General features: G+C 44.2%; 1 protein-coding gene across 1 annotated transcript; it reads right to left on the bottom strand.

The window, feature by feature from the left end:
- Nucleotides 1–790: 790 nt before the first annotated feature.
- LOC148590976 (uncharacterized) lies at nt 791–21318 on the bottom strand (the record flags this gene model as incomplete). Its single annotated transcript, XM_088538248.1, has 4 exons — nt 791–882; nt 1127–1253; nt 1536–1729; nt 20647–21318. Coding segments are annotated over 4 exons (1085 nt in total), but the record flags the coding sequence as incomplete, so codon positions are not given.
- Between the last annotated feature and the right edge of the window lie 527 nt (nt 21319–21845).

Raw genomic sequence — 21845 nt, 5'->3', positions numbered from 1 at the left:
ATGTTCTGATCCGAGGGGAGGGAAAAAAAAAAAAAAAAAGAGAGAGAGAGAAGCTCTTCCTCAAGAAAAAAGAAGAACCCAGCAATAGCTGTAAAAAGTCTTCATCACAGCTTTCTCTTCAACAATGTCACACTTTAGAAGAGGAAAGAACAACAAGAACAAAAATAATTCTTACAAAGACTAAGAAATGTTAATCTCACATAGCATGAAAAGTGTCTTTGCCTCCATCTGGATCCTGAATTCCATCCCTTCTGTTTATCAGTCAGCTGCTTCCAAGGTTAAAATACAGGTCAGGATTTAGGGTCTTTACAACATTTCCCAAGCAAAATTCCCTCAATTTAATATTCTTAACTTCCAGCTCAAACTGGCCTTAATAAAGTCAAAGAAGACCCTCCCTCCCAGAAAAAAAAAAAATAGATCAAAGTTAGACAACAAGCACTGTGCTAACGTAAAGTTTGCCATAGAAACTCCCATTAACCCAAAGCAACTGAAGGAGATGGGATCCCAATGTGTCGGGGATTGCGGCGGGTCTGCCGGTGGGCTCGGGGACTGGCGCCCCCGGAGGCGGCCATGACCTCTGCGGGGCGGAGTGCATGCCCGGAGCCCTGCGCAGACCGCCCCCTCTCTCGGGGCGGGTACATAAGATGGCGGCAGGCAGCCGGTGCCGGCGGCCGGGCCTCCCCCCACGGCAGCCCGGCGGTACCAGCGGCAGGGGCTGGCCAGGACCAGGGGCAGGGGCTGGCCAGGGCAGCGGCTGGCCAGGGCAGCAGCTGGCCAGGGCAGCAACCATCTACTGCATGACCGAGGCAGAGCTGGTGGACGTGGCACTGGGGGTTCTGGCCGAGGTCAGAAGCTGCAGCACGAGGAAGCGCAGGAGAAGACCTGCAGCACAGCCAGCATAGAGGAGCGCAACAACTGCGACAAATGGTGACCCCGACGTGATAACAAGAACCTGACGTGATAACAAGAACCCGACGTGATAACAAGAAACGGACCGCCTGACGACTGGCGGTGGTAGCGGAGCCTGGTGGAACCTGAGAGCAGCAGGGAAGCAGCCATTCGGACTTGTGATTTGACTCCTTGTTAAGGTGTGGGACTGGCACCTCTTGAAGGTGTGGACTGGCACCTCTTGAAGGTGTGGAATGGGACTGGCACCTCTCGAAGGTGTGGACTGGCACCTCTTGAAGGTGTGGTAGAATGGGATTGGCACCTCTCGAAGGTGTGGACTGGCACCTCTTGAAGGTGTGGAACACCTGACAAGGAAGACCTCACTTACTACACCTGCGCAACAGTTGACCGAGTGGAACGCTTCAAGTAAAATCCGCAAAAAAAAAAAAAACCATGACTCCTCGGATGAAGAAAGTGAAGAAAGAATTGCAGCACAAATACAAAAAAAAAGGGGGAATTGTCGGGGATTGCGGCGGGTCTGCCGGTGGGCTCGGGGACTGGCGCCCCCGGAGGCGGCCATGACCTCTGCGGGGCGGAGCGCATGCCCGGAGCCCTGCGCAGACCGCCCCCTCTCTTGGGGCGGGTACATAAGATGGCGGCAGGCAGCCGGTGGCGGTGGCCGGGCCTCCCCCCACGGTAGCCTGGTGGTACCAGCGGCAGCGGCTGGCCAGGGCCAGGGCCAGGGCCAGGGCCAGGGGCTGGCCAGGGCAGCAACCATCTACTGCATGACCGAGGCAGAGCTGGTGGACGTGGCACTGGGGGTTCTGGCCGAGGTCAGAAGCTGCAGCACGAGGAAGCGCAGGAGAAGACCTGCAGCACAGCCAGCATAGAGGAGCGCAGCAACTGCGACACCAATGATCCCAATTAAGCTAAATGATTCCCCTCCTATGCTCTCATAAAAAAAGTCCCTAGTCATCAGTTGCTTGCTTTTCTCTTTCCTGTCAGGCTCTAGGATTTATTTTTGCTGGGATGAGGTATTTTAATTCATCTGAAAATTTTGGCTTCTTTGCCTTCATCATCTCCCACAGTCAATTTGGTTCAGATTAATCTTTTGTTCCCCTCCTCCCCATAGGAATACACAATTAACTTCATTCAAAAATCACCGCCAACTATTGTTTGAAGCCTGACAGTTTCCAAACTTAAAGATAAATTTAAGGGACTATTGATAAGACATTCACCACAAACTCCTGTGATAGACATTATTCAGATAAAGCTTTATGCACTCACTCTCTTTTGACACCCTCAGTGTTTTAGGCATGCAGATGGAGGGGAAAAAACTCTAAAATTAATGAAATTATGTGGAAAAATAAAAGGTTATTTGAATCTTAATTAGTGCTAGGTATAACAAAACGGAAGCTTTTCTATAGAGATAAACTTGTTATTACATTATTCCTGTTACTAGCTGAGAAGTAGTGAAATTAATACTGTTAAAATTATTCACAAGCATTCATAGACAATTTTAAATGAAAATTTCACTTGACTTTTTCTAGATGGTTTGCTTTGTGCTTTCTGCAGATGGCCTGGACATTTTAGTACAACTGAACAAGTTTCCTGCGGTTGCATGTACTAAAACAGAATAGCTTAAGCAGCTATGGGTGAATAGTTATGAAGAGACTTTTCAAATGCATAGTGGTAAGATTCGTACAGGACACGTTTCTAAGAATTTAATGTAGTGAAAGAACAAAGGAATAAAATGAATGTTTCAGATTTAAAATATTCAAATAATCAATATTTACATTAATATTTACAGTGAAGAGTTAGTGAGTAGTCTATATCCAAAAATGAGATTTTCTTGATATTCTGATCATTTTAAGCACCTCATTGGAAACTTTTGACAGTTCATAAGCAAAATCAGCAATGTCCAAAGAGATGCAATACAGTACTGTGTGCATAATTATTCATGAAAATTGAAAAGCTGGGGAGGGAGGCAAGAATTGTAAGGACACTGAGACACTACTCAAAAGGAAATGTCCATAGGTTGTTTGAAAGGGAGCTACCTCACCAGGACAAGCTAACCAGGGCAATTTTAAAGGACAAGTCATAGGACTGGTTTCATTTACCAGTACCATTAATAATACTGGTACATTATTCCATGCCATATATTCCAAGCTGGAACACATCCCCCGAAGAGGATGAAATTAGGAAGCATCCATCACTGCACAAAAGGATTGTGAACAAACTGGATTTTTCTGAGGAGTGATTATCAAAGGAAAAGGGACACAGAAGTCAAGGTCATGCACTTAGAGATGAGTAACAAGAATTTCTACTATAAGCTACAGGCTCATCAGTTTTAAGCATGTGAAACAAAAAAGAGATTCAAGTAATTACTCAAAACACAGAATGAATATAAGCTACCAATATAAAGTGGCTGTGAAACAAAGTAGGTTAAAACCTAGGGTATCTCAAAAAATATTCTAGCAGAGCAAGGGAAGTATTATTATTATTAATCTACAAAGCAGTAGCGAGGCCGACCTCATCTGGTAAACAATTCTGATTACCCATATGCACAGAAGATCAATTTAGACAAAATTAATTCAGTCTTCTAGCATGGTCTTCAGAAAAAGGATTTCTAGGATGACAATAGAAATGGACAGTCTTACCAGAGAATGCAAATGCAGTTGGCTTCCTTAAACTTAGCAGCAAAGGTTGTATTCTTTAAATACACTAAGTACTCATCAAACACTATTGAGGGAAAAGAAGTGTTTAAATTAAAATATTAAAAAAGGGCCATAAGTAGTTTAGGAAATGTCAGCAACCTTGCAGAAGTGGCACTCTGAAGAACATGTTCAAACAAATAGTTGCATAAAAATAGATAAAAGGTCCTAAATTTGAAGTGATGCTTGGTGGTTTTACAAAAGGCATTATATCCATCAGGGATGACAGCAGCACCAGGAGAAAACAGTCAGCAGGTCAAGAATCCTCAAGATTCAAACAAAACTTCCTTAGGTTTTCTTTCTTTTGCTTTTGCCATAGAAGACATATTCAGGTCCATATATATATATTTTCCAATGCACCTTGTAAAGTAGATGCTCATAAAGCAGCTATTTTCAGCGAGATAATCAAATATGCACACATCTTCATGAAGAGGTCACATGAAGGGCTGCATAATGGCTTCTATGACCATGGGACTCTGATGACCACCAGCTAGTGGGGAATGATGGGATCCATCTCAGCAAGAGGGGCACATGTCTCTGCCAAAAGGCTGGCCAACCTGGTTAGGAGGGCTTGAAACTAGACAAGAAGGGGGAAGGGGAGTGTCACACAGACACGGCGAACAGTACCACACAGCCTAGGTCAGATGGCTTCCAGCGGGAGTATGCTAGTGGGGAAGTGAGGATGGGAAATGATCACAGAGGGTCCTCTTTCACCCCTCCTGGGAAACCTGCGATCTCGGTTACTTCCCTGAAATGCCTGTACACCAATGCGCGAAGCGTGGGGAATAAGCAGGATGAACTGGAGATCTGTGGGCGGTCCCAGCGTCATGACCTCATTAGAATCACAGAGACGTGGTGGGATAGCTCGCACGACTGGAGCGCTGCCATGGAAGGCTATGTGCTCTTTAGGAAGGACAGGCTGGGAAGGCGAGGTGGTGGAGTTGCTCTTTATGTGAGAGAGCAACTGGAATGCATGGAGCTCAACCTGGGAGTGGATGATGAGCGAGTTGAGAGCTTGTGGGTAAGGATTAGAGGGCAGGCTAATGTGGGAGACACTGTGGTGGGTGTCTGCTACAGGCCACCTGACCAAGACGAGGAGGTTGATGAGGCCTTCTACAGTCAGCTGGATATTGCCTCACAGTCACAGGCCCTGGTTCTCATGGGGGACTTCAATTACCCTGACATCAACTGGAAGGACAACACAGCCAGGCACAAACAGTGCTGGAGGGTCCTGCAGAGCGTCGACGATAACTTTTTGATGCAGGTTGTGGAGGAGCCGACGAGGAGAGGTGGGCTACTGGACCTCATGCTATCAAATAGGGAGGGACTTGTAGGAGAGGGGGCGGGTAGCCTTGGCTGCAGTGACCATGAGTTGGTGGAGTTCAGGATCCAACGAGGAGGAGGCAGGGCTGTAAGTAGCCTTGCAATGATGGACTTCAGGAGGGCCAACTTTAGCCTCTACAGGGACCTCCTCAGAAGAATCCCATGGGCTAGAACTGTAGAAGGAAGGGGGGCGCAAGGGAGCTGGTTAGTTTTCAAGCGGCACTTCCTCCACGCCCAGCAACAGTGCATCCCTGTGGGTAAGAAGTCAGGCAGAGGGGGCAGGAGACCTGCATGGATGAGCAGGGAGCTTGTGGCAATGCTCAAGCAGAAGGCAGTGGTCTATAGAATGTGGAAAAAAGGACAGGCCCCCTGGGAGAAATACAGGAATGTAGTCAGGGAATGCAGAGATGTGACAAGGAAAGCTAAGGCGCGTTTGGAACACAATCTGGCAAGAGACATTAAAAATAACAAGAAAAACTTCTTCAAATATATTAACAGCAAAAGGAATATCAGGGAAAACGTGGGTCCGCTGGCGAACGGGATGGGCACCCTGGTTACGAATAACACAGAAAAAGCAGAGTTGCTGAATGCCTTCTTTGCTTCGGCATCTATCTCGACTTCACCAAGGCTTTTGACACCATCCCTCACAACATCCTCCTGGGTAAACTGCAGTAGTGTGGGATAGATAGGTGCACCGTGAGGTGGATTAGGAATTGGCTGGATGGCAGAGCTCAGAGGGTGGTGATCAGCGGTGCAGAGTCTAGTTGGTGGCCTGTAGCTAGTGGTGTCCCCCCAGGGGTCAGTCCTCGGTCCAGTCCTGTTCAATTTATTCATCAATGACCTGGATGAAGGCACAGAGTGCTCCCTCAGCAAGTTTGCTGATGATACCAAACTGGAAGGAGTAGCCGATACCCCAGAGGGCTGCGCTGCCATCCAGAGGGACCTGGACAGACTGGACAACTGGGCGGTGAAAAACCTCATGCAATTCAACAAGGCCAAGTGCAAGGTTCTGCACCTGGGGAGGAATAACCCTAGACACCAGTACAGGCTGGGGACCAAACTTCTGGAGAACAGGCTCTGCAGAGAAAGACCTGGGTGTCATGGTGGACGACAAGTTGACCATGAGGCAGCAGTGTGCCCTTGTGGCCAAGAAGGCCAATGGGATCCTGGGGTGCATCAAGAAGAGCGTCTCCAGCAGATCGAGGGAGGTGATCTTGCCCCTCTACTCAGCCCTGGTGAGGCCACAGCTGTAGTGCTGTGTCCAGTTCTGGGCTCCACAGTACAAGAGGGATGTGGATCTACTGGAGAGAGTCCAGCGCAGGGCCACAAGGATGATCAGGGGCCTGGAACATCTGTCCTATGAGGAGAGGCTGAGGGAGCTGGGCCTGTTCAGCCTGGAGAAGAGAAGGCTGAGAGGGGATCTGATCAGTGTCTATAAGTACCTCAAGGGAGGCAGTGAGGAGGATGGTGCTGGCCTCTTTTCAGTGGTGGCCACCGACAGAACTAGAGGAAATGGCCACAAAATGAAACACCAGAAGTTCTACAGGAACTTAAGGAAAAATTTCTTGATGGTGAGGGTGACGGAGCGCTGGAACAGGTTGCCAAGAGAGGTTGTAGAATCTCCTTCTCTGGAGATCTTCAAAATCTGCTTGGACACGATCCTGTGCCACATGCTCTGGATGACCCTTCGTGTGCAGGGAGGTTGGACTAGATGATCTCTAGAGGTCCTTTCCAACCTTAATGATTCTATGATTCTATGACATTAGAGGTGTTGGGCTTGCTCCTTTTTTTTAAGATGCGTGCTATAAATAACCTTTGTCGATGGCAGGAAGGCAGTTAATCCAAAATCATTTTGATAAGAGTTTAAAAGCATAACTCCATGTGTCGGACTGCATACCTGACCTACCTCCTAAAGCCAATGTTGACATCACAAAATAATCTTATGCCAGAAGAATTTGCCTAGAAGTGTTTTCCAGCATTTTTTTTCAATGGTATTGTTTTACCCAGTTTGAAAGCAAGCTTGATATCTTTAACAGGTTTCTGCAGTATATGTAATATATATCTCATTGGTAAAAGCTTGCTGAACACAATCCTAGGGAGGAAGAAATGCACATGGGCACTGCTTCAATCCTCCCATCAGAAAACACTTTTCCCAGTTCTCTAATGTAACAGATCCTACTGCAGTTTTGATCATAAAAAAGGGCAAGATTTTTGTTTGTCTCTTTTTTTTCCCTTATAGATACACACTAAGAGCTTTTTTTTCCATAGAGCACAATCAATGTTTGTCACTGATCAAAACCCAATCTGAGATGGCCATGTAGAAAAAACCCTCCTGAATTCAATTAGGCTCATGAGAAACCATAAGAACCTGAATGAAGGAGAGAGTGCATGTCTAATCCTTTTTATTAACCCTTTGCAGACTCTACACTTTCAGCAGTAACCTTCCAATATATTGGAATTTTCCTATTGAGATAACTTTTCTCTGTTTCTCTCTCTCTGGTCTCCTTTTAGAAAATTGTTTTTTATTGTTAAATGTGCAGTCGCTTATAGTTTGCTATGAAAAACTGAAAGCATTTGCTTAACCAACATTGAGCATGAACAGCAGCGCCAAAACCAGCTGCAGGCCACTAAAGATGTGTCAAATAGCAGCCACCCATGTTATATATTCCTATGAGTCGTGAAGCTTGTTGCAGATAAATCTTAGCGTATGCTGCCTTCAAATAACCAAGTTTGAGACAATATTGATCTCCTTGTCAGACTGCTGTGGTAGGGCCAGATTTCACTGCCTTCATATTTGCCACCAATCTAAAACTTCTCATAACTTTAGGAGCTGCTTTAGGAGAAAGACACTGAAAGATTATGCCCTGTTAGATGTTTCTGGTGCATTCAGGTCTTGTAATGTCAGACTTCAGTTTCTGACTCAGGTCCCTGGTCCCCTAAGTGCTAAAAATCATCAGTGCAGGTTTGTGTGAGGAAGAACAAGCCAAGCACATGCAAAACTGTAAATTCACAGTCTGTAGCAGAGATACATTTATTAGCCCACATAAAATGAAAGAATTTATGCTGATCTTTAACCTAGAATTGAGCTGGACTACTTCTAAAATTCAGGAAACCCTAAATCTCCCTTATATATGGCACGTATAACACCTGCAGTTATAACTAAAAATGGAAATATGTCTTTAAATAAACCAAAATACTTGCTATTTCCAGGTGACTAGCAGAGAAAGTATTGTTCCTATGAGAGCTGCAGACAATTTTGTGGATGGAATTAGTTCAGAAAAGATATGCTAGGCAGGCTATTTATTTCATATTCTTTTATGATTTAAGTGAATAAACATCAGGAAGGCTGGTGTGCAGATTAGTGCTCCATGAGAGAATAGTTTTTTTAAAAGCTGCCATTGTTTCTGAAAGTTACCTTAAACCGTATGGACAAGATTGTTCACGATTGCATCTTTGCGTTTGCAGAACGCAAACCTAAAGGAGATAAATGCCTTCTTTTTAAAAAGCGCATGAATATGCATGAACAACGTTTGTGAGATCACTTTCCCAGATTATGCGCATGCACAGAGCCAGGTTTCTATTCTGTCAGTGAGTTTCTACGGAAAGCCCTGCTACTGCACTGATTCTGGCATACCGTGGCACCATCTTCTGGCTTGCTGCTCCAATTTTTTCTCACCTTTCCCACAGTTATTACACAATTACCCAGGCAAAAGCCATCAGAGCTCAGATTAGGCTGAAGCACCACTGGCTACATTTTTAATGACACAACTTAAAATTGCTTTGCTGAAACCACTAAAGTTATGGTGTCAGAAGGCAAAAAGGGATCACAGAAGAGAGCTAGACCTGCTGTATTTGGAAGAGGAAGAAAGCGGAGTAATTGCATCCCTCCTTCCACCAGATGCTGCTTCCTTAATGCTGTCCTCCTCTGTAGCACATTTCAATGAGGCCGGCACTGCACTACTGCATGCTTTTCTCCTTGGATTCATCCCTGTGCAGCAGAGCATCACCTGACCTTGGCACTGCACAGCACCCCACTCTGAGTACTTAAGTACAGCGCATGCCTTGCAGGGGCTTTGCACAGGTGTGGATTTGGCCCTTTAGCTTTAGTTTGAAGAGGCAAGCAATTGCGAAAACAGCCCAGTCTTAGGTCTGCCAGGTACTACTGGGAATTTTCCAACCTCATAGACTAAAGTTACTCTCTGAATGCCATATTTAGGCAGTGAATTAAAAAGACTCACTTCTCAAAAGCAGCTGAAAATCTCCTGCATCTGTTAAAGTCAGCATGCACCAACTTTAAAATATCATCCCATTGCTAGCTTGGTGCCAAGATAAGGCCTTAAATCCATCAATAGCAAAAATTCCCAAAATAATGTTAGGGTCTATTTTGACTTTTTGCTCTGTTTGGGACAGGAGCATTTTCCTTATCCCAATTCTATTGCTGAAAATTTCTCACTGCCTGGCACAAGTGAGGCTAATGAAGTTCCAGGGGGAAAAGGGACCATAGTTACTGAATTCCTCTTTCAGAGCACCTTTGCAGCAGGTCAACCGAGAACCAGATCCAGAGAGAGAAAAAAAAAAGTGCAGCAGATTTCAGCAGAGCTGCCATGATTTGCATCAGACAAGTAATTAAACTGCATCTCTTTATTTTGCTAGAGGTTAAAAAAAAAAGTGGGAAGGGGAAGGAATGAAAGAAACTCTCTCTCAAGGTTACTATATGGGTTATTTGATTTTACCTATACGTACAATTGATCCCGCCAGCTTACATTGTATGCACTTTTCCATTGCAGTAGAATAATGGAAAAGCACACGTTCCTTGGTTTTCTTTCTTAGCATTTTTACCCATGCTTATTTCTATATTGTATGCTTATTTCTATATTGTCCTTTTTCTTTCCCCTCTACAAATTAAAAATTTACTGCTCTCATACCCCAATGGGCAATTATGTACCAATGACAATCCAATCACACCCCCTGGAAGAAAGGTCTAGAATACAAGCAGTTTTTCGCAGTCCTTCCTATTGCTAGATGGGGATAGGAGGGGATGACAAAACCTGACACCACCCCTGCTATTTTGATGTTGCTGCTCTTTTTGCACCATTACTTCATGCTCCTTAAAGAAACAAGAGGCATCGAGCAATGCCTAAAATGCATCCTCTTCAAACACTAGGAATGATTATTTCAGTAAGTTTTAGTTTTCAGCAGCAACATATGTACATATGCACATATGTAATGGCAGCTGTGCACTAGCGCTTTGAGACCAGGGGTACTTGGGAACTTGGTAAGAAAACTGTGACTCTCATGTAAAGAGCTGGAAAAGAAGAATTTTTCCTCATTCAAAATTGTGCTGAGACTTCCAAAGCTAAAAGACTGACAAAGCAGTTTACAACACCCACATGGATCCAATGGCCTACTCCCCAAAATTTTAGCAGATTTCTCAAATAATATACGAAAAATATATTTCCACTAAAATCTTCTACAATTTCAACCAATGGGTTTGCATCAAAATCTCACACCAAGAGAATATAAAGATTCCTTGATTCCTGGCTAAGCTCTTGTACAGCTTTTCTATTCCCAATTATCTGTATTATTTTCCTTTCCATATATTACCAACAGAAAATTGGTCAGAAACTGAAAATCAAAGATGGAATTTAATCTCCGGATTTGGCTGTTCATGCCCATAAACCACTCAAGCACCACTCCTGCTCTCTGAGACAACCTCACAATCCTTAATTCAATTATAGGTTTCAGTCAATGGGGATCATCTTTGATCTGTGTACAAACACAAGGATAAAATAGAAACATGTATCCCTTCTAAGGATGATACTTTATTAGAGGGCTATGTCAGAAAGCATCACAATAATATCTGGTTCAGAAAAGGGATGAAATAAAATTGGTTGCTATTCTAGTCAGACTGGCATGTGGGAAACTGTCGGAAAACGTGGGATAGTGCAGGAAACCGTGAAAGTTCGGAGTGAGAAACTGTGAAAGTTAGAAATGTACTCAATAACATATTAGCAGATAGAGAAACCTAAAACACAGGCCGGGCGCATCGATCTCTGGTTGGTTACCTGTTGTCCGTTAGCAGGATTGGACCCAGATAGCAATAGAGTCAAGGAACTGGCTGGAGGCAGGAGGAGGGAGCGCATGGACACCGCATGGACAGTGTATGCTCACATTCTCGGAGAATATATATGTTTGGTCTGATGCTCAATAAAATGGCTTCTGGCTTCTGGTCCTAAACCTTAAGCCCCTGCTCCTTCAATGATTCCCACAAATGGTGCCCAAACAGGGACCGAGATAGGCGAACGGGGAAGATCGTGCGGTGGAGAAAACTTGACAGGATGGACAGGGGACAATATCTATGTGGCCACAACTGATAAATGGTAATGAAGTTCTGAACCACTGGGCAGTGTGAGCCTCGGAAGCTCTGGCACAGGGGAGTGTGAGCCTCGGAAGCTCTGGCACAGAGGAGAGCAAGCCTTGGAAGCTCTGGCACTGGGAAGTGGGAGCCTAGCTGTCAAGGATGATGGGGGGATCCATGACAAAGGAGCAGGAAAAGTTGCTGCAGGCTGTGCAGCATGTTTTACATAGGTCCAGGAAGGGTCAGGATATCCAAACTGTGGATTTTATTTGTCTTTTTAAATGGGGATTAGATAATTGTTATGCTTTAACTGAGACAGCAATATGTGAACCCGGGGCGTGGGATGAGTTTGGTGCAATTTTGTGGGACTAGGCTACACGAGGGGACTTAACGGTGTCTTGTTGCGCCCGTGGCGCAGTGTATGTGAGGCATTGCGAGAATATGTAGGTACATCAGAAAGAGGGATAGAAGTGAGGGCGCCCCTCACCTTCCCCACCCCTTCCAAGCGATTCAAAACCTCCAACTTTGCTATTGTGGCTATCTTTGCCACCTTTTCCACATTTGCAGAGGACTGCTATCCACGAATGTATACTTATCCGGCCCCCTGCCCCAGGCTCGGGTCTCCACACACAGCCTCCCCCCCCCCCCCCGGACGGTGGATTGAAGGAGGTTGTGGTGTCACCACCTGTGGAGCCGGGTGAGGATAGTAAAAGGGAAAGAACCAAGAATCCGTGCGTGACGGTTAGGCGTGAGGCGTTGCAGGACGGTAATATTGATGTGGGAAAGGCAGCAGAGCGGGGAATGTGTGCATATCCTGTGCTTTTCGATAATGCAAACGGGCCCCAACATGCTCCACTTCCATACACAATTATTAAGGAAATGTGAAAGGCTGTGACAGACTGGATTAAAGTCACCCTTTACCCAAGCACTAATTCGAGAAACCGTGGAAGACAGGTGGCTGACTGCTCATGATTTTATAATGCTGTTTCGATTGATATTAATGTCAGTACAACAGGTGGTTGTGCTCCAAGAAGCGCGCGTTGCTTAAGTGTCTCTTGCCACAATGGGTTCCGGGGCTTGCTATGCGTGTGGACAGATGGGTCACTTTAAGCGAGACTGTCTGCGGCGCTGGGGGAAGGGAAGGCATTACACACATCAGTGCTGCACTTTAGCTCATCCCGATGGGTGATCTTTGCCTAAGACGGGAAATGGGAAGCGCAGCACGGCGGATGCTCGCATGAGGACACAAATAATGCATGCCACTGACATAGATCCTGAGATGGTGGCTCCCGTGAATTTCAACTGGGAAGGGCTGCCGAAGCAGAGCAAACAGTAAAGTGGACCACCGCTGATCCCCAAAAGGTTCCTTTGCGGGTCATACAGCAAAAGGAGGGACCAGTTCTAGTATTGGGATCAGAAGGGTCGGGCGTTTGGGTAAAACCTCTGTTAATCCCCTCACCCGAAAAGCACGGAATATATGCTCAAGTCTCGGCACCATGTCCACCACAAAAGGTGTGTGCCGGGGATCCGATAGCCCAGGTCTATTGGCTGACCAAGATACAAGTGAAACAGCGACCAATGTGGTCTTCCCAGCTAACAGCTGGGGCAGCCAAGTACACAATCGCGGGTTTAATAGACAGTGGGGCCGATGTAACTACTATTGCACAGAAAGATTGGCTGCAAACATGGCTGACCCAAGCCACGCCCCTGGAAGTCACGGGAGTGGGGGGCGCAGTAGCTCCTTGCATCAGCTCCCACTTGAGTTTGATTGCACGTCCTGAGGGGTGGGTAGCAACTCCACGCCCCTATATCCTGCCTGTTCCTGTAGCCCTCTGGGGCTGGGATGTTCTCAGCCAATGGGGAGTGACACGGCCTTTTTCTTAGGGGCCGCTGACGCGCAGCTGACTCCCGCCGTCACATGGCTCACAGACAAGCCAATGTGGATGGATCAGGGGCCCCTCCCTGCGGAGAAGCTGTGCCACCTTAGCGAACTTGTCGCAGACCAACTGCAGTCCACCAGCCGGTGGAACAAACCTGTGTATGTCATCAAAATGAAAAGCGGGAAATGGTGATTATGTGCTCATGGCTCTCTGAAAAAAATGCTAGAAAAACAAAAAAGGGGGAGTGAAGGGTACACCCCCCAGGACCATTTAAATAAGGCAATGTATGTATTAAATTTTCTAAATCGGGAAGAACATCAGTTGATCCCGATTGAACGTCATCATCAGGCAAGGAAAGGGCCACAAAGTGAAGGACAGGCAAAAGTAATGTATAAAGACCTACACACACAAAAACGGGAGGGCCCAGTACCTCTAATAACCTGGGGGCGAGGGTATGCTTGTATTCATGTTGCAGGACAAAACCGTTAGGTACCAGCGCGATGGATAAAGCTGGCATTGTCAACACCAACAGCTGCGGAGAGAGGAGATGATCCCGAGGAAGAGTTCCAACAATCATTGGAGGACTAAACCTCTATGGACTCGCTGCTACCAAAGTGATCATTGCAATGCCAGCATCACTGCTTCAACCTCGAGAGAATGTGTGGGTAACCTTGACGTACATGGGCAACTGGACTCAAACGAATATTTGTAATGGGATGTATAGTGCTAGCTGTAATCATAATCCTTTGTATGTATTTGCCATGTCTCATACAATTGATATGTGCCTTAGTGGAAAGAACGAAAATGACTGTTCTAAAGAAGAATGCAAATTTAGTCACCACCGTCAAAGGGGAAGAAGAAGAACTTGCTGAACTGTTGGGAGGTTTTACAGCATTGTCAAAGCCAATTCCTTGACTATTGCGTTTTGGGTCCTTAACTATGCCTGGAGCTAGAAAACAAAAAAGGGGGAGATATGGGAAACTGTGAGAAACCGTGGGAAACTGTGGGAAACCGTGAAAGTTAGGAATGTGCTGAATAAAATATTAGCAGATAGAGAAACCTAAAACACAGACTGGATGCGCTGATCTCTGGTTGTGTACCTGTTGTCTGTTAGCAGGATTGGACCCAGATAGCAATAGAGTCAAGGAATTGGCTGGAGGCAAGGGGAGGGAGTGCGTGGACAGTGCGTGGATAGTGCATACTCACATTCTCTGAGAATATATGTTTGGTCTGTTGCTCAATAAAATGGCTTTGGCTTCTGGCCCTAAACCTTAAGCCCCTGCTCCTTCAATGCTCCCACAATGGCACATCTACCGCTTTGCTTCTCTGTCATTTATCTGACTTGAAAAGGCTCAGAGCTACTAAACACTGAGTGATCACACACATTTCAGCAGGTCTGGAGGATTCCCAGCGTTATGCACGACTGGACTATTATTCTAAACCTATAGGTTTTTCTTCAAATGTTACTCAAATGTGAGATATTATTCAGAGGAGGAATCCCAGCGAAATAACTGGCATTTTTGCTCAAGCATTAGCATGTTGGTGTCTCAGAAAGTCTTGCATTAGTTCCCACAGGTGCGAGTGCCTTTTTAAGCTCAGGGTAAGTGCTTCCTCCACGGTCACTCTAAAGGGAGAGGAAACTTTGCAGATAGTCGGCCCAACCACCGTGGGGACAGCCCCGCATTGCTACATCCCCAGGGCTCCTTTATGAATTGTGCTGGCATTCCCCAACTCCATTACTGTGATTCCTTTCTGGGAAAATGCTTAAGCACACACTTAATATCAAGACACATTTCAAATGCTGTGGACTGAGGCATGGGCTCAAATAATTTTGCAAACCCATTAACCGAACAGTAAAGGAGGGACAGCAGTCATGAGATGGGCCATCTGGTGCTCCCCCTCCTCCTTTCCATTTCCCATGTCCAAAAATGCATTGGGACAAATGCCATGAGAACATTTGGGCAACCACCAGTCTGGAGGCAGAGGAGCAGGCACCTTATAACCCACGCAAGCCCACTCCTTCCCCTGCCGCCTGAGCAAGCTGAGGGCAGCGAACTGCCAGATCACGTGGGGATTTCCCAGTCCAGAGATCTTTGCTCATTTCACTGCTCCTGAGAAAATTCTATTTGCATAATTGAGAGTTTTGTTTGGTTTTGTTTTGTTTTTATATGCAGGTTCATTGTGTCAAGCAATGCAAAATAACTTGGCATAACTGTGTGGTGTGATGAAAATTAGAACAACCTCTTTTGGGAAGGAGGGCAAGGCACCTTGGCACCGCAGAGGGGGAAATAGCAGCTCATTCAATGCCCATATAATCTATAAACCACCAGTAAGCCATTTGTCAACTCCCACGATCGTTTTACCACACTTCAATAAAAACTGTATTCCTTTGATATCTAGTGTGATTAAGGTTCTACACTGGTGCTTTATTAAATCTCTGTGGGAGCCTTCTTGTAATTTCCTCTGAATAGCAATTATATATATATAAAAAGGAAAGTTAAACAAATTAATTTAAAATGCACTGGAATGAGTTATCATCAGAGAAATATGGACTATCCCATGAAATATGATATTTTACGCAGGAAAAGGGACCTTTTGCAAGTTCCATTTGCAGAGAAGCTCTTATGGTCCTTCTCTAGTTACAGACATTTCATGTGCCAAGAGAAAACTGAGTGGAAAGGTATGTGTAAAAAGAAATGGATCGCTTCCCACCGATATATTCAGAAGCTGCTTTGAGGGCTTAAAAGTCACTGTTTGTCACCAGGTGCCATGTGGTTGCCACAGCTTGAAAAGCTCTGGCGCTCCAGGCGCAGCTTGGTGACAGCACTTGGCAAAAGCTGATGTCTAAGAGGCAACCAATATAATTACAGCATTCAGGGAGGCAACAGATGAACAGTCCTAGCTGAGAATGAGACAGGTATTGTATCACGTGGTCCAGAGCCATGCCCGTGTTCTCACGTGACTCTGCCACTGCCATCCGGCTCCCAGTGGTGGGATGCCAGCTATTCCTGTCCCGCAGCAGAAGCTGTCAGTTTTGTCAGATGTTAAATTGGGTTTTATAATGAGCCAGCTCTGAAAGGATGAGGATGAGAGGTCACCAAACATGTTTCTGTACTTAACATAAAAAGGGAATTAATGTCCTCCACTCTTGTTGTTCAATATGTGACTTTTCCTGGTCTGATGGAGATCAAGAAATTAGGGGATGCACAGAGATGACGTGAGTCTGGGTGGATCCATAGCCATAGGCCAGGCTATCCATGTCATGAAGCACCTCACTTTACAATAGCTTCCATTTGTTAGATATATCCTGTTCTTAAGAGCAGAAATTAATTTGCTTTATGAGCTAAAATTCACATAGCAGAATGATTCTGTCACATTAACTACAATTCATGCAGACAAAAAAAATATAGCTGCATTGAAAAGGGTCCCATTTAATTTGCAAAGAGGAAGTTCTGGATGCCAGCTTTAATGTTATTCATGTATTAACATTATCCTTATGTGTTCATCATCATCATCAGGTTTCTGTGGTATATGTAAAAAAAAGAGGGTGCCGGTTTGCTAATGAAGAGTACTGTCTGCTCTGAGGGGCTTAATTAAAGCTACGTAGACCAGCTGAAATTCAGTACTCAAATGTTATTTCACCACTCTGTGAATGTAGTGTGAAACAGTGTATCGTCATACTAATGCTCAATACGTGAGTAGCTGTTCATCTGAATAGGTTCATTGAAATCAATGGGCCTGACTTACACAAGTAAGGTCTCGCATGGCTGGGATATATTTCTATTCATACTGAAGCCATGACTTACTTGTTCCCTGCTACTTAGCTTGCATTATTAATCTTCTGGCATCATCTCTCAGTTTGGCTGAGGCATATCCAAAGCAGAGAAATGAAGCACTTCCTGTAATTTGGGGGACTCCAAACAGTCACTTAAATGCATATACTGAAGGTCTGCCAAACCAAAGGCAAATATCTGAGCAGCAAACTCATTGTTTCAGCTATAAGTCATTATTTCTGTGGCAGTAAAGAAGATGAAAACTAAAATATTTATGTCTACTAATACCATACATTTCAGTGTACTACTATTTGCCTTACTGCACATCACACCTTCTCATAGGCAGTAAGGCAAACCTACCTAAGAAAAGCAATGCTTGCACAAGATTTACCAGGATAAGAGTTTATGGATAACTAGCATAAATTTCCTTTCTGCACAGATTATTTGGCTCATTTATTTTTTGTTGTCTTCAACAGGCTCTTACCATAGGGAAGGGGCAGAACAGAAGGTGCTCGCTTTTTATTCCAATTTATGAAAGCATGTTTTTTACATGCTGCCCAAAATACAACTTTGTCCTGTGGGTATATGCTATATGGATGTGTACAGATATATGATATATGCTAACCTGTTTTGCCTGTGCCCAGTATACATTGTCTGTGTGCATGGCCCTGTACCACCATGCAACCAGGAGCCAAATACCCAGGAAGTTTGTTATCATCAGACCCTTAGGTTCATTCATATGATTTTAAGAGTAACACCTAGTTCCTAAAAGGTATTTTCCCCTTATTATAGATCAAAATAGATCAAGGAAAATGACTTTAAGAAAGTTTTTTCCTGTAAAAGGGCGCAAAGACCAGCAAATGCAGTCAACAGTGAGTCCCACCAGCATGGGGCCAATGCTGGCATAGTCAAAAGGCCACATTGGATGCTTCCACCTCCAAGACCATTAACAATGAAGTAGAATATATGACCACTGTACAGTATGATTAACCTAAGCACCATCTTTTTAAAAACTTTGGCTGCACTACTTTGTTTTCTTCAGCACAAAAGAAAAAAAAAAAAAAAAAAAGAAAGAAAGAAAATTGCCAGAATCACATTTTTTACTACCATTTAAGTACTGGAAATTCATTACTTTCAGATTCCTAGAGTGGGTAGGTAGCAGCAAAATGATGCAAGACAGTTTTGTCTTAGATTCATGTAGACTACTTGTCCTGGTTAAATATGTCTCTCTCTCATTTTCTTTCAAAAAAAGGGGGAAATTAATACAAAGCAAATAAAATCAAAAGAGAAATATTTGCCAGAAACTAATCAGAACATAGATATAGAAGTAGTGATAGCTAGTTTCCTATTCAGAAGAGATTATGAAAAGCTGGACTGATTTGGTATACATATACAGGCAGTTACTTTGTTACTTTCAATGCTATAATGTTCTTTATGTTTATGAATAGTGGTATATTTTATAACACTATTATGATTCAAATTTGACAAAAAATCTCCCCAGAGTTCCACACAGAAAGTAAACAAAGAATGTATTCAAGAAGCACCTAAACCCAATTATAACAGCTTATAAGACTAAAATTAGGCAAAAAGGAGATCTCATTAAAAAATAATCAGTCTAAAATCACTGCAAAAAAAACAGTATGGACAGTAGGAGAGCTAATGTCAGATTTATAGAATTTAAATTGTTTTTAAGCTTTGCTGCTATTTGCAAATGCTTACTCTGACAGTATATCTGAAAGAAAAGGATATACTGTTTCTGCAATTTTGTTGACAAAGAACTAAAAATAAATCCCATAGCTCCCGAATTCAACCTCTGTGGAAAGTTGTAGGAATAAAGCTTTTGTTTATCTGGCTGGTGCCCCCCTCCACCAATTTGGGTGCCCTGAGAAAATAATAATAATAATAATAAAAGCTTCTTGTAGCAGCAATACAGCAACAATGCTGGGTCATGAAACTAATTATGTTTTGTGATGTCACGGAACGAGTGGTGGGGGGGGGGGGGTGAGTGACACAATGCACTTCACTCGTGGGAAAGAAATAGGAATAGGTTTTATTGGTAATGACAATGGTTTCACGAGATTCTATGGCAAGGTCACTTATTAGTTACTGCATGGAGGTTCAAGATACACACAGGATTATCAAGGACACCCTCCCGTTGGGTCACAAGGTTCAGACTGGACCCCCTTGCTTTCCAAACTCCTTCTGAGAGGAGTCTGGGTGCGGCTGAATCCAGTCCTAGTCCCAGACCTGGTCAACGGTTTATGTCTAAGGGATTTGTGCACAAAGTAAGGTTTACAAATTCAGAAAGAGAAAGGCGCGCTATAGTCACTTACCACGAATCTGTAGTGGGAAGGATCTCTCAACCCCGAGGAGTATCCTTGAGAGGCATCCCTGCTCAAGGGGAGATCCTGGCATGCAGCCCACTGCCATGCAAGGAGAGCTCAATGGGCTCTTGGGCTGTCCCCGTATTTATGGGATAAGATGATTGACTGATAGTCATTCTTTCAATTCAAAAATGACTGTTGGCTGGTGTACTCACAGTTAGCCTTATCTCCCCATCAGGATAGGGCCATCAGGACTGTTATTGATGGTTAATGTCTGGGTGGGGGAAGAAAACAGGGAGGCAACTACCAGGATCAGATAATATGGTAGTTAACACCTGAACAGGGCTACCTGTGAGAAGTCAGGATGAGCTGGGGAAGGAGCATATCCGTCACATGTGAGGATGGAAATTCTCCATTTCTGTGTGAAGGGACACTACTGAATGATAGATGAATGTTAGAAAGGCAGTATATTGTGCTCTTTTATCTCTGCCACTGCATATTTATTCTGAATCTGCTCCTAAATTACTCATTTTCTGTTGCACCTTGCGAAAGAACGGACTCAGTCTGGGATGCAGAGTGAGACAACTTTATTCTCAAACCAACTCCTTTTATACTCTTTTAACACAAGTGTTGCAAAGATTACAATCAATCAGCATCTTGCCAGCCGTGCAGTTGTGGTTATCTTCTTTTCCTTGCTTTGTTCCTCATCTGCTGACAAGACATTCCACATGCTGTTGTTGTCCTCCTCCTTTTCCTGCTTTGCTCCTTGCTGATAAGACATTCGTCCTTGTGGTCAATCGTCCACTACCAAGGCATTCAGCACTTCCGTCTCCAAAGCAGGCCTCCACATCTCCCCCTTCTTTATTTGTTTGTGGTATTGCCATAGCTGTTTTTAGCTGAACAGCCATAACTTGGTTAAAGGATCAATCAGTCAAGCACTGAACACATAATAAGAAACAAGGCAGATACACTAACAATAAACAAAATACAGTTAGTACAACATACAGGTAGTACAAATGAACAAAATACAGTTAATACAATAATTAGAAACTTTGCGTTAATATGGCTAAGCAAAAGATTGTTTAGTTTGTTGCATTTACTCCCATGGTTTGATTCCAACAAGCATAATAGTGTCCTTTTCCCAAGGTCTCTCCACCAACACTCTCGAGTCTGTCCTTGAGATCCCCCGATCTCCCCCTTCTTTATTTATGAAGAATGCCTGTTTCAAGGCACGGTCTATTAAGCACTGAATTGTTTTTAACAAACATGGGATACAAATTAAAAGGCAAAGAAAGATTATCAAGCACATCAAACCTATTTGCAATGATCCCTTAATCCACGTAGCTAATCCTAAATTCCCCAAAAGATTCCCCAAAATATTGAGACCATCGTCTTGATGTAACTTCTGCACTCCTTTTTGTAAATTTTCAATGCTTTTATGGATGGATTCCGAATGGTCAGATAAATTCATGCAACAGAGTCCATCAAAATCCTGACACCCATGGCCTTGTGCTAATAACAAAAAGTCTATAGCAGCTCTATTTTGAAGTGAAGCATGCCTAACAGAATTAACATCTAGCAATAGCCCACTCAGTGCCAGGGAAGTAGCATTAGTCTGTTTTGCCAGCCAGCAACCAAGCCTTTTTAAGGTTACTAGCGCTTTCCCTGATGCTACCCCGGGTGTAAATATAGATGCTGATACGATTTCTGCAGTGTTCCAAAATGTTACTTGGTCATCACACTCAGATTGAAAAGCGTGTATGGCGCGCTTGGGGCGTTTTCTATGGTTATTAATCATTGAAATGTTGGGTGTTAATAGAGTCAGCCTTCCAATGCTGCATGGTCCTCCGCATGCGCGAGAGGGGATACCAGGCCAGGCACGATCTCCGCAAATTAGAAATAGGCCCTTTGGTAATTTGAGTGGGTATCTACCAGATAAGGTTAATTTTGCGGCAGTATAGTTGCACCATGCAGTGGCATTTCTATACTCCGGTAGGGTAGCATTCAGCCATTGTATTTTATGTGGCTCCGGATCCTTTGGATCTCGTCTTTTGTATCCTGGGAGAGGAGGGGATATTTCTTTCCAGTTAGCCCATCCATCTGTATAGTTAAGATACACACAATAATCCATTTTTACTGATCCTAACAAATCTAGCTCTTGTGGCTCTATATTCATTTTTGGAAACCATGGGACCCAATTATTCCACTTATCAACTATGTCAGTTGGTTTATCACTTATATATGGACGCCTTTCGAGGGGAACCTGCCAATCATCAACAGGTTGTCCTACCAGACAGGTTACAAAAGGATTTCCTGGACTAGATAATGACAAACATAATGTGTCCTGTCCCGTTTGATTGGCCAGAGTTACCCATATGTTAGTTTTAGGCTGGGGTGGCATCCACTGCGGTGTGGGTGATGTCACGGTGCAGATGATGATGATGACTGTGATAAGAAAGGCTTGATCCATCGAGCAGGTACCCATCTTGGCCCTGAGCCTGTAGAAACACAAGCATATCCTCTACCCCAGGTTATTAAAGGAAAAGGCCCTTCCCACTGATTCGTCTGTGGGTTTTTGGCTACAA

The sequence above is a fragment of the Tinamus guttatus genome, unplaced genomic scaffold, assembly GCF_059628265.1.
Source record: "Tinamus guttatus ecotype Peru unplaced genomic scaffold, ASM5962826v1 Tinamus_guttatus_pri_ptg000944l, whole genome shotgun sequence".
Taxonomy (NCBI): Eukaryota; Metazoa; Chordata; class Aves; order Tinamiformes; family Tinamidae; genus Tinamus; species Tinamus guttatus.
This window is presented reverse-complemented; position numbering and strand designations above follow the sequence as displayed.